Source organism: Dromiciops gliroides, chromosome 2 (assembly GCF_019393635.1).
Source record: "Dromiciops gliroides isolate mDroGli1 chromosome 2, mDroGli1.pri, whole genome shotgun sequence".
In the NCBI taxonomy this organism is placed as follows: domain Eukaryota; kingdom Metazoa; phylum Chordata; class Mammalia; order Microbiotheria; family Microbiotheriidae; genus Dromiciops; species Dromiciops gliroides.
In genome coordinates this window covers 665,101,259-665,114,316 of record NC_057862.1, presented here as the reverse complement: position 1 = coordinate 665,114,316, position 13,058 = coordinate 665,101,259, and the positions used below count along the sequence as shown (strand labels likewise).

Here is a 13,058-nt window from a genome sequence, read left to right as displayed (position 1 = left end):
GAGCTGGGATTCATCTGGGGTCATCCCAGGGTGGAAAACTCAGCTCTGCAGCCTGGAGAAGCCCCTGGAAAAATGGGGGTGTCCTAGAGGAGCCTGCCACCAGTGCTCGTGATACTAAATGACAGTAATAACTGCAGATAACATTTATACATTACCTGGGTTCAAGTTTCACCCCTTACCCATTCTGGCTCTGTGACCAGAGACTCTCAGTACTGGAAGCGTTGCTAAGACTGTGAGCTGCAGAGAGGGTGCCAGTTGGCCTTGGTGGAGGGAGTTTCTTTATCTGGGAGTTCCCTAGATCACTGAAATCCAGTTTGCATCCCCATCCCTATCCTATTCATGGGTAATTGAGAGGTGACTCCATGAGGATCCTTTGGAGAACCAAAGGGATTTTACAAGGATGGCCTTGGCCCCAGCAGCCCAAGAGTCACTAAAGTCTCTGAATCTGCCCAAATTCTACTGTAAGAGATGCTTTTCCAGGGGTCATCAGCCCCATGGAGGCCACAGTGAATCACTTGGGGTCTTGTTTTGTTTTTTAGGTAATCAGGGTTAAGTGACTTGACCAAGGTCATACAGCTAGTAAGTGTCTGAGGCTGGATTTGAACTCAGGTTCTCCTGACTCCAGGGCCGCTGCTCTATCCTTTGGCCACCTAACTGCCCCCATCAGCAAAACTTGGCAACAACAGCCCTAGAGTTCCTCCCTGAATGCACCCAGCCGAAGCAGGAGGACACCAGAGAGAAACACTGAAAACTCAAATCCTAAGGGGGGTGGTGAGGGCATTCGTTTGTCTCTGACTCGCTCTTTCGGCTCTCTCAGCTGGAAGGATGAGTCAGGAAGGAGCAAGGCTGTTGGGTCGCTCAGTACCATGTATGTCTAAAAATCACCCGGAGCCCTAGCCAGCTCTGGCAGGCACTCATTGCTGGGGGTGGGCCCGCCTCCCCTCTCCCTCCCTCTCCAAGACACTGCTTGATAAAGCCAGGGTCCTGGTGCTCACTTAGCCTTCCTCTGCCCACCTAGTCCCCTTGCCCCACCTCCCGGCATCCCCTGCCCGGCCCCAATGAGGATGAGGCCCTTCTTTCTCAGGCACTCCACCCTCAGAATAAAGAGGAAGCCCTGGGCCATGGAAAGAGAGCTGAACTGCAAATCCAAAGACCTGGTTTGGATTCCAGTGTTAGAATTCACTGTGTGTGGTCCAGTCCTTGCGTCTCAGTTTCCTTCTCTGTAAAACGAGGGGATTGGACTAGATGACCCCCTATCGTCCTTCCTGCATCAAGATCTATGATCTTTTTTTCTTTTTCTTTTGGGGCAATGAGGGTTAAGTGACTTGCCCAGGGTCACACAGCTAGTAAGTGTCAAGTGTCTGAGGCCGGATTTGAACTCAGGTCCTTCTGAATCCAGGGCTGATGCTTTATCCACTGCGCCACCCAGCTGCCCCCGATCCATGATCTTTTGACCTTGGACAAGTTGGTCCATCTCTTTGGGCCTCAGTTTCTTCTTCTGTAAACTTGATGGCCTTTGAGGCCCCTTTCAGCTTTAAATCTGTGATCCTATGTTTGGGGAGCTCAGAGGAGCCCAAAATCAGTTCTAGTTTTATGGAAAAGGTAGGACTGGAGTTGGGCCTTAAAGGACAGGAAAGCCTCTCCCAGGCTTTTTACCCTGCTCTAGGATTTTTTTTTTAGCTCTTTAACAGCTCTTCTTCCAGGAGAAGAACCCTAGCCTGCCTCTTCCTAAAGCGGAGCCCCTCCTCTGCTTGCCAACCTGCTCCTTTCCCCCAGGCTGACCTTGGACTTCATTCGCAGGTGGAAAAAGGGGGAAGGACTGGGGAGAAGTCACTCAAGAGCCCTGGTCTCCCCAATCCACCAGCTAAAAAAAAACTCTCCCCAGTCTTCATCCTCCTTGCCACTAATAGACTATACCCGCAAGAAATCAAAGAGGAAGAGAAGCCAGGTGTACAGAGATATTTATAGCAGCTCTTTTTGTAGTGGCAAAGAACTGGTCACTCAGGTGGTCCCCATCCATTGGCGAATGGTTGAACAAATTATGGAATATGAATGTGATAGAATATCATTGTGCTATAAGAAATGATGAAGGGGATGGATTCAGAGAAACCTGGGAAAGACTTGTATGAACCAATGCAGAGTGAAGTAAGCAGAACCAGGAGACTATATCACAGCAACATTGTGAGGACAAACAACTTTGAGAGTCTTAAGAATTCTGATCAGTGCAATGATTATCATGCTTCCAGAGAGGTGGTGGACTCAGGGTGGAGGGTGTGATATACATTTTTGGACATGGCTAATGTGGAAAACTGGTTTGCTTGACCATGCATATCTGCTACAAGGGTTTTGTTTTTTATTTCTTTTAAATTGGGCCTGGGGGAGGGAGGAAGGAGAGACAATTTGTTGTTCAGTCATTTCAGTCATGTCTGGTTCTTTATCATTTGGGATTTTCTTGCCAAAGATACTGGAGTGGTTTGCCATTTCCTTCCCTGGCTCATTTTACAGATGAGAAAACTGAGGCAATCAGGGTTAAGTGACTTGCCCAGGGTCACACAGCTAGTAAGTGTCAAGTGTCTGAGGCTGGATTTGAAATCAGGTACTTCTGAATCCAGGGCCAGTGCTTTATCCACTGTGCCGAGTAGCTGCCCCAGTAATACATACTTTTAAAATTAAAAATAGATATTTTTAAAAAAGTGATTTTAAAAAGGGCTAACCCAGCCTTCCCTAGCTTTCCTGTCAAATAGTGTTGCTGCCTGTTTGGTATGCATAAAGAATATTGGAGGAAGAAACCAGGCTTGACATTTGATGTCATGATGAAAAACCAGGTTCCTCTTACTGGGCTACTTTTTGGAAGCTCGGGTCAGGGAGTCTGTGGCCCAAGACCCCTCAGGACTCTAGCTCTACAGCCCTCTTTGTCGCCCCAGCTCAGGATGCAGCCAGTGCAAGAGCCGTTCAGCTCAGATCCCAACACCTCTGATTACCTCTGGGAGCCCTTCCACCCGGGTGAGGCCTCATTGTCTGTTCCCAGCCCAGGCCTGTGGAGAGGGCCTGACAGTCCAGAGACTGTTTATTTTGGGCGGCTGCCACTACAAGCAATTCTGTCCTTGTATGGTCCCCCTTCCTGGGCAAGGTGGGACAGTTGCCACCAGCCCCGGCTGAGAAAATTCCCAGGATGCCAGACTGCTACTCAGAGTTGCCAAAAGTGGCTTTCTCTAGGCCTCTGGGAAGTATCTTGACATAGGGAAGCCACAAGTGACAGAGCATACTTAGTATACATCGGAGACTGGACTTAAAGACCTGGGTTCGAATCCTACATCAGACATTTATTATCAGTGTGACCCCCAGGGTAACTCATCCGAGTGCTAAGTACCTCAGTTTACTCATCTATACAATGGGACTAATATTAGCACCTTCCTCACAGGATTGTTGTGAGGACTAAATGAGAGAATATTTGGAAAGAGCTTTGGATACTTTAAAGTGTTCTAGAAATGTTAACCACTATTTATGATTTTGTAAGCATTAGTGGAGAGTTGAGAGGATCTCTGTTTGCCTGGAAGAGGGTAATCATTAGGATAATCTGTAGCTGGTTAGGCCTAGGGTCAGAAAGGTCCGAGTTAAAATCCAGCTAAATCAGATACTTCCTAGCTGTGTGACCCTGGGCAAGTCACTTAACCTCTCTTTGCCTTAGTTTTCCCATCTGTAAATGGGATAATAGTAAGCAGCAGCAGCAGTAGTAGTAGTAGTAGTAGTAGTGGTAGTAATAACAATAATTTATATAATGCTCTAAGGGTGACCAAGTGCTTTATAAATATTATCTCATTTAATCATCACAACAAAACTAGAGAGGACATGTTATTATTATCCCCAATTTTACACCTAAAGAAACTGAGGCACAAAGAGATTCTGTAATTTGCCCAGAGTCACATAGCTTGTAGGTTTCTGTGGCTGGATTTGAACTTAGAGCTTCCAGACTCTTGGTCTAACACTCCATTCACTGTGCCAGCTAGCTACTTGTAATTGTACTTCTTTCACACTGGGAAGATCACAAGAGACACGTGGAAAGCTCTTTACGTCCTTAAAGTGCAATATAAATGCTGTTTCTGTTATTATTATTACTGGGTGTGCTCCAGTAATCTGCCAACATCAACAAAGAGAAACATTTATTAAGTATCTGTGTGAAAGGTACTGATGGAGTGGTATGTTTGGATACACAAAGATAAAATATGTCCCAGTCTCTAGACAGCTGGTGGTTCAGTGGATAGAGTACTGAGGCTGGAGGTGGGAAGACCCGAGTTCAAATCCAGCATCAGACACTTACTAGCTCTGTGACTCTGGCTATGTCACTTGACCTCTGTCTGATTCAGCTTCATCATCTATAAAATAGGGATAATAATGGGGCCTACTTCCCGAGGTTGTTGTGAGGATCAAATGAGGAAATCTTTGTGAAGTGTCTGGCACATAAGCGGTACTATAGAAATGTTTATCCCCTTCCTCTGCCCTCAAGGAGAGTAGTAAATAAGGAACTGAGAGGCTGTACAGCAGATAGAGGGATGGCCTTGGGGTCTAAAAGATCTGAGTTCAAGTCCTGATGATGACATATGACTGTGGCCAAGTCACTGTACCTCTTCATTGCCCTGGCAACTCTCTACAATCATCATTTGCTGGCAAATTGCCCATCTGCAATGGCGGAGGGAATTTATACACTAGGAGGTCCCCTCATAGATGAAATCACATTTTTAGACCAAAAATCAAACCAAAATAAGAAATATATAAGTAGATATGTGTGTGCCTCAGTTTCCTTAGGTGTAAATATTAGCATATAATATAGCTAAGTGTGAGGATTGTATATACATTATATATATATATATATATATATACATACATACATATATATGAAAGAGAGAGAGAGAGAGAGAAGGATGTGTATCTGGCTCTGTGTGTATATGTGTGTGTGTGTGTGTGTGTGTGTGTGTGTGTGTTTGCACAGAGGGAGAGAAGGAGAAAGAGACAAAGACTCTGAGACAGAGATAAGTTACCGAGGATTTTGCCACAATAGAAGGCAGGGTCAGAGAAGATTCCAAAGGCATTAGGGTTGTGTTTCTAAGAAAAAGAGACTCCCACAAGTGAAATCCCCACCTCACTCATACTCACAGAGCCTGATCTGATCCTTGGTGGTGGTGGTGGTGGTGGTGGGACGGGGTTGGAGAGAGGACACACTAGGACCCCTCCCCCCAGCATATTCTTCCTCATTGGAGTAGAAAACACTGCCTAAAATCCCCACCATGAGCGTCACTGATGACTTAGACTAGGGTGGGCACATTGCTCCCAGGAGGTCCTGGTTAATCAGCGGGGAATGGGTTGTCTCCCAACAGCTGGAATCAGTTTATCAGTTGAGCTGACATTTCTAGTACAGAGAGGATGTGATAAGGGAAGGTGAATTTCAGCTGGGATGCAGGGAAATGGTAAGAACACTCTCTCAGTGGGCAGTGAATAAGGGTACTGAGTCCCTGGGTGTCCGGTCCAAGGGTAGACAGTCCTTGGAGTGGGGTCCTAGGGGACAGAGCTAAGATTACCAAAGTGAGAGGGGAACACTGGAGCCACTCATGGCCAGCTAAGCCCCATTTTGGCTAGAGGCCGGCCTTACTTCCCAGTCTCTCCTCTCCTGACCTCTCAGTTTCATCCAAGCTGCTTCTACTTCCCCTCTGTCCATCAAGAAGACAGCCCCAGGCCAAGACTTAGTCCTTTCTAGCCCGCAGCATTTCCAGAGGACTTCTGGATGTGATTTCCCTTCTAATGACGGCCCCTGCCTCCTCGCCTTCTGAGTGGATGCCTCATCTGGTGTCCACTAAGGTGGCTTATTTGGAGAGCAAGCCCGCTGGGCTGGAGCCAAGGCTGACTCTGAGCTTTGGACAGCTCCTTTCCTCCACCTACCATTTTAGCCTCCGTCCAACGAGATGAAGGAACACGTTTTAGGAGAAAAGAGGAAGAGTTTCACCTACCTGAACTTCCAGCACTTTCTGATGCACTTCTGGACATCTTGGGCTGGCTGTGTTTGCTGCTGGTCCGCACAGTTGCTGAGGGAGGTGATCCAGAGGGGACAGGGGCCCCATCGCCGCGGATGGTACTGAGGTCTTGCATGCTGAAGCTTCTGAGCCTTTCAGATAAGGCACCTTGTCCCTGGGTTCAACACAGAAGCAAGAAGGAAGGAGCAGTCAGGTCCCTGAGTCAAGCAATATACCCAGGGTCAGAGGTCCTGGCCAGAGGACCACCACGGGAGGACCTTGGAAGAGCTAAGTGGTGATGAGATCTGGGTTCTTTCTGTGATGGGTGAAGGCAGAGACCTCCCCATGGAAAGGGAAAATATCTTACCGAGAGGTAGCTCGGAACTCAAAATGCAACCAAAAAAGAAATCAAATTAAAAAAATTAAAATAAAAAGAAGAGGCTACCAAGGATGGAAGGATTTTAGAGGGGGAGGGGAGTTGTAAAATCACAGACTCCTGGCACTGCATGGTTGTTCAATCATGCCTGACTCTTCGTGACCTGATTTGGGGTTTTCTTGTCGAAGACAGCGGTTTGTTATTTCCTTCTCCAGCTCTTTTTACAGATGAGAAAACAGAGGCAAATCAGGGTTAAGTGACTTGGCCAGGGTCACACTGCTAGTAAGTGTCTGAGATTGAATTTGAACTCAAGTCTTCCTGACTTCAAGCCCAGCACTTTATCCACTGTGACAACTAGCTGCCCTATTGTTATCCTCCCACTATCAAGGGAACAAAACCCTAATCCCCCCTACACACACACACACACACACACACACACACACACACACCCCAAAGGTAGATTAATTGCAAGACCTAAACCAGGGTCCCAAAGGAGGAGCTGTTGTATTTTTATCACTGCAGGGAGGCTTCACATCAGTGAGGCCACAGATACATCAAAAAGTTGTAGTGATTTTAGAAAATAACCTGGTAGGAACCAGATGATTAAAAAAAAAATCCTTTCCCAACAGTCCATGAGTGATTGAATATATTTTAAAAGGACGATAGTGGGAGCAGCTAGGTGGCGCAGTGGTAAAGCACCGGCCCTGGACTCAGGAGTACCTGGGTTCAAATCTGGCCTCAGACACATGACACTTACTAGCTGTGTGACCCTGGGCGAGTCACTTAGCCCCCATTGCCCTGCAAAAAAAAAAAAAAAGGACGATAGTAACAATAATAAAAGCTAGCATTTACATAGCACTTTAAGGTTTGCAAAGCAATTTACAGATGTCAGTTTGATCCTCACAACAACCCTGTGAAGTAAGTGCTATTATCATCCCCATTTTATAGATAAGGAAACTTGAGGCTGAGAGTGCTTCAGTGACTTGCTCAGGTTCACACAGTAAATGACCAAGGCAGGATCTGAACCCAGGACTTCTTGATTCCAAGTCCAGGGCTCTATATGTTAGTCCAGAAGTTATCCACCTCCTTCTTCACTGTGCTAAGAGGAGGGGAGAGAAGAAGCATCTAACACAACATCTGCCCTGCCTTCAAAGAGCTCACACTCTAGTGGGTGAGAGTCTTCTTTTGAATCAGACTAGTGGCTTCAGTGGAATAGAGAATTCCTCATGAAGGCTCTCCTACTCATGCAGAGCCACAATTTAGGGTCTGGGAGAATTTGCCTTGGGCACCGAGGAGTGAAGATGTTTGCCCAAGGTCACACAGCCAGTATGTGTCAGAGATGGGACTTTAACCCATATCTCCCCAACTTCAGGGTCAGCTCACTATCCCCTGTACCATGCTGCCTCTCACAGAAAAACACACAAATAATCTGTAGATTATTCTATAAGGCCGTGTGCATATTCTAAAGAGCATATAGGCAACACACATTTATTGCCCTTGCCATGTGCCAGACACCGTGCTGAGCCCCGGGGATTCGAATACAAGCAAAAAAGAAAGATAGCACCTGTCCTCACGGAGCTTACACTCTAATGAGGGAAGACAACACATGAAGAGAGCTGGAAAATGAGAAGTGGTGGGGCAGAAGGACCTCAGAGGGGACAGAGTCAGAAGCACAGCCCTGAAGGGAATGAGGTTTGGCCCGCCTAGCCCATCTCTGAGATGGAGGTCACAGGAAGGAACTCACCAATGGGAGAAGGGAGAGTCCAATATGGCGGGAGGCAGAAGACCCCAGGTACAATAGGATTCCAAGAGAGGGAAAAGATGCCATCTGCCAGGGAATGGCAGAGAAGGCTCAGAGAAGGCATCATGAATTATCAGGAACAAGCAGTTCACTTGTTTCTAGAATGTTCTAATCACAACTTAGTGATTGTGCTCCCCTATGGACACCTTCATCCATCTCCTAACTTTGTACTCCTCTCTCCCAACATTGGACTTGCTCCCCATCCATTCATCCTTCAATTCTGTACCTCCCCTCATTTATTCTATGTCTCCTCAACCCAGGTGTAAGTCTATAAATTGGCCAAGCCATTTGGGAAGAGGTCATGGATGTGAGAGCTGCTGGAGTGTCAGGGGAGCGGGCACTGCTCTTCCTGGGGCTCTTGGGCTCAGGATCTCCTATCTCTCTCTCAGGGTGCTTTGCCACTTCTACCAGGCTGGCTTGCCTGCCCCATCAGTGGCTGTTGGTAGAGATGGATGGCTCCTTCTGCACACAAGTTGATTCCCTCTGCAGGGGCTGGACTGGAATTAAGGTCAGTGGTCTGGGGAGGGGAGGTAGGATAGAGAGCCCCCTCACCTCCTGCTCCTCACTCCCAGGTAAGAACCTTAGGATCCTGGACTGTATCCTTCAAGTCCCGACAGGTGGTGGTCAAGGTGAGGGTGATGGTTGGATTTGACTAGCACATGCCCTCTTTCTTCTTCCTCACTCTCAATTTTGCTGTCTTATATTCACTCACTCTCTCAAATTTGCATGCCACCTAATGCTTTCCAGTTATTTTAAATGTTTAACAGAATACAGTCTAGGGACAGGAGCATCGAGACCTCCCTCTAGTCTGATATTGATTCATTAATCCATATTCCTTGGGTGCTTGGGAACAATCAGTTACAAATACCCTCAACTGTATTTTTCCTACTCATCCAAAGGACACCATAAGACACTTGATTGAATACTCTGCTGAAATATACTGCCCAATGAATTTCCCTGATTTATCAGTCTAGCAACCCTTCCAGGAAAGGACATCAGCATAGCTTGGGATGGCTTATAGACTCATACTGATCTTACTTGTTTTCTTGTCTAAATGTTCCCAAACCATCTTTAAAACTCTGTTCTGGAATTTTCCTGGGTGTCACTCTCAAGTCAGTCCACAGTTTCTGGAATTGATCCTTTCTCCCCTTTTAAAAAACACCCATGGGGCAGCTAGGTGGTGCAGTGGATAGAGCACGGGCCCTGGAGTCAGGAGGACCTGAGTTCAAATCCGGTCTCAGACACTTAACACTTACTAGCTGTGTGACCCTGGGCAAGTCACTTAACCCCAATTGCCTCACTTAAAAAAAATACCCACAAAGAGAGAAGTACGAAGTGTAAAATAAATGACACATATGAGTCAATTTTAGGACATGCGACACACCTCCTTGAGAAGGGGCAGGGATGGCTCTGGCTAGAATGGACTAATAATCTCTTTGGGCTTCCCAGATTGCTTTTGTCTCCATCTCCTGGGTTACTCCCAGGATCAAGCTGCAGACCAGGTGATGCTGGGACACAGAAAATAGATTGGGTGGGAGTGGGGGTCAGCCACAAGTGTTTATGAGAAAGAAGATTAGATCCATTGGGCACTATTTTAAGAGAGCATGCTTAGAAAAATGGATCCCAGTCTCACCCAGCTGAAATAAGGCAGGGGATGGGGATTAGGACCACCAGTCCTCTATGCCCCACTATATGTTCATTTATCCCCCTCAGGATTCTGCCCCCCACCCCCACCCTGGCAAGTGATCAGGATAAAAAACCACCTGATTAAACCTTGCAGCTTGGCCTTCGCCTCCCCCATAAGCCATGGGTTTGAGGAAGGGAGGCATGTCATAAGATTGATTCTTGTGTGCCATTTAGCTGGTAAGTAGCTGGGGTGGCATTTGGACTCAGGTCTTCCTGACTCCAAGTTCAATAGGCTATCCCCTATACCAGACTGCTCCTCATCATGGGAGAGCCATTATCACATTTTAGCTGCCATTATCTCCGATCACCCTTCCCCAACTACAGCATCCCCCATGCCCCAGACCTATTTCCATTTCCTTAGGTGACTTCAGCACTGGACTTCCACCATACCTCATTCCCTGACATAATCCTTGGTCACTTTAACAACATATTAAAGATCATTCAATATATTTTTGGTTTTCCTTGACTTCACTGATATCTACTCCCACATCATCTACATGGGTATAATGGATGGGACACTGAAGAGATGGGTTCAAATTCCACCCCATGAGCTGTGTCTTCTTTGTGCCTCAGTTTCCTCATCTGTAAAATAAAGGGGTTTTAAGGTCTCTTCCAGCTCTAAATTGAGGATCAGATGATCTATTTCTGGGGTCTCCATTTTTTTGCTCTCTTCTTCAGCTAATACTCTTTTTTTTTTTAATGAGGCAATTGGGGTTAAGTGACTTGCCCAGGGTCACACAGCTAGTAAGTGTTAAGTGTCTGAGGCTGGATTTGAACTCAGGTACTCCAGACTCCAGGGCCGGTGCTCTATCCACTGCGCCACCTAGCTGCCCCCAGCTAATACTCTTTAACAGTCATCTCTCTTATTTCCTAAACTATATCCACTGAACCCACTCTTTGCCCTCACTAAGCCCTCTTCTCACTTAACCCATCCCACATTCCCCACATGGTCTGTTCCCCAAGGGTTCCCTCCCTGTTCTAAATCTCGGTATGTCTACTTCAGTGATATCCTTTCCACCACCGAAACCTTTGGACCCCAGACCTTCTTTGGTTCCACTGTGTGGGTCCCCAACCCTGGCTGAGCTCCAAGAGTCAATAGCCTCTGCTTCTAACAGAAGATCCCACTGGGTGGCGCTAGAGGAAAACGTTTGGACCCAACTCATTTGGGCTAACTCCAGCTTGGCTAACCAAGCCTCCTCTTCTTTGCATTCCATGGCCCCAGTGGCTGGTCTAGGTCTCCCCTTATCACTTCTCACTCGGTGGAGGACTTCATCCTTTACATCGAGGGATAATGGATAGGAAAGGGGAAGGAAACGAGCATTAATCAAGCTCCTACCATGCGTCAAGCATGGTGCTAAGTGCTCCACAAATACTATCCCACTAAGTCAGTGCTGGACTTGGAGTCAAGAAGACCTGAGTGGGAATCCTGCCTCCCTTCATAGCTGCCTAAGCCTGGACAAGTTGCTTAGGCTCTCTTAGCCTCAATTGCCTTATGTATTAAATGGGATGAGAATTAAATAAGGTGATACATGCAACATGCTTTGCAAACCTTGAAGCAGTATATAAAAGACAGCTATTATTGCTTTATTAATGTTTGACGCTGACTATTTTATTTATAATTTGAGACTGCAGCTAGGTGGCACAGTAGACAGCTCCTTGGGCTTAGAGTCAGGAAGATGTTGTTTGTTTCAGTCGTGTCTGACTCTTTGTGATCCCATTTGGCAAAGGTAGTGGAATGGCTTGCCATTTCCTTCTCCAGATCATTTTACAGATGAGAAAACTGAGGCAAACAGGGTGAGGTGTCACTGACCCCAGGCTCAGTGCTCTATCCACTGTGCCACCTAGCTCAGGAAAACCAGAGTTCAAATCCCACCTCAGACAGTTACTAGCTGCATGACCCTGAACAAGTCATGTAATTTCTCTCATCCTCAGTCTCCTTATCTGTAAACTGAAGGAGATGGATTCGGTAGCCTCTTGGGTCCTTTCTTGCCTTAAGTTTATGACCCTAAGATCTCTCCTCTCACCTTTACCTCAATACTCCATTTTCTGCATTGGCCCTTTCTTACTGCCATTTCAGAGGAGGATACATCCTTTATCTCTTGAAATCCAGCACTCCTCAATTCCATCTCCTCTTGCCCTCCCCCCAAAAAACTGGGCTCCCCCACTCATCACCATCAGCCCCTCACACATACATCCTGTTTCTTTCCCCTTCAATCTCTCCTGTTCTTGGCTCCCTTCTCTTTGCCTTCAAACATGCCCGTGTCTCCCCCCATCTTTTTAAAAAAATACAAGTAATTTATCATAAGCTTAACTTTAAACAGTAACAAGATCAATTAAACTAACATTTATAAATATTTAAAGTTTAAAAAACAACCACTAACATATAAACAGAGCCCTTTTTTGTCACTCCTTCCTTGTACATCCCTTGCAGGGTTTGGGGTCATTTGCATACAGATTTTCCTCTTTATGGAGACCTGTCAATGCCTGGAGAACCAGTTCTGGAGACAGGAAGACCCAGGTTCAAATCCTCCCTATGACACACATGAACAGCATGACCTTGGGCAACTTAACCTCTCAGACCCTGGCAGATGAGGTACCAGCCTTTGTCGGTGGATGGAGATTTCTTTCCTTTCCTTTTCTTTTTTTTTGTGGGGCAATGGGGGTTAAGTGACTTGCTCGGGGTCACACAGCTAATAAGTGTCAAGTGTCTGAGGCTGGCTTTGAACTCATGTCCTCCTGAATCCAGGGCCAGTGCTTTATCCACTGCGCCACCTAGCTGCCCCGAATGGAAATTTCTTATTCTGGAGATCCCTATACCAATGAAACCTACAAGTTTACTCCTTAATCATTTTCTTTTTCATATGTTTTCCTTAACTTGAAAACAAAACTTTCGTTCAACCTTGATGCTTCTCCAAGCGGTTGTTCATTTTCCTTCTTAACTTCCTAGCCAAACTTTTTAAAAACACGGTCTTCTCCTAATGCCTTTATCAGGATGTGTCACTACTCACCAGTGGGCCAACTCATCATCCCTGTGGCTGCCCCTCTCCTCACTGCCCGCCTTGGCTGGGGGTCTCTCGCACTGGGACCCAAGCTCCTTGACGGCAGGCACTGTCTTGGCTTTCCAATTCTCAGTTTTTAGCACAGTGCATGTAATACCCAATCCCTCTTCATTTTAGAGATGAGAAGCCAGGGT

At 46.5% G+C, this 13,058-nt stretch overlaps 1 protein-coding gene across 2 annotated transcripts in view; it reads right to left on the bottom strand.

Annotated features, from left to right (window-relative positions):
* Positions 1-13,058, bottom strand: part of REEP1 (receptor accessory protein 1) — a 159,667-nt gene that overhangs the window by 15,646 nt on the left and 130,963 nt on the right. For both annotated transcript variants that reach the window (XM_043983683.1, XM_043983682.1), the window contains exon 6: positions 6,000-6,177. In XM_043983683.1, the coding sequence (XP_043839618.1) occupies positions 6,000-6,177 (178 nt within the window). The remainder of the gene's footprint in view (positions 1-5,999; positions 6,178-13,058) is intronic.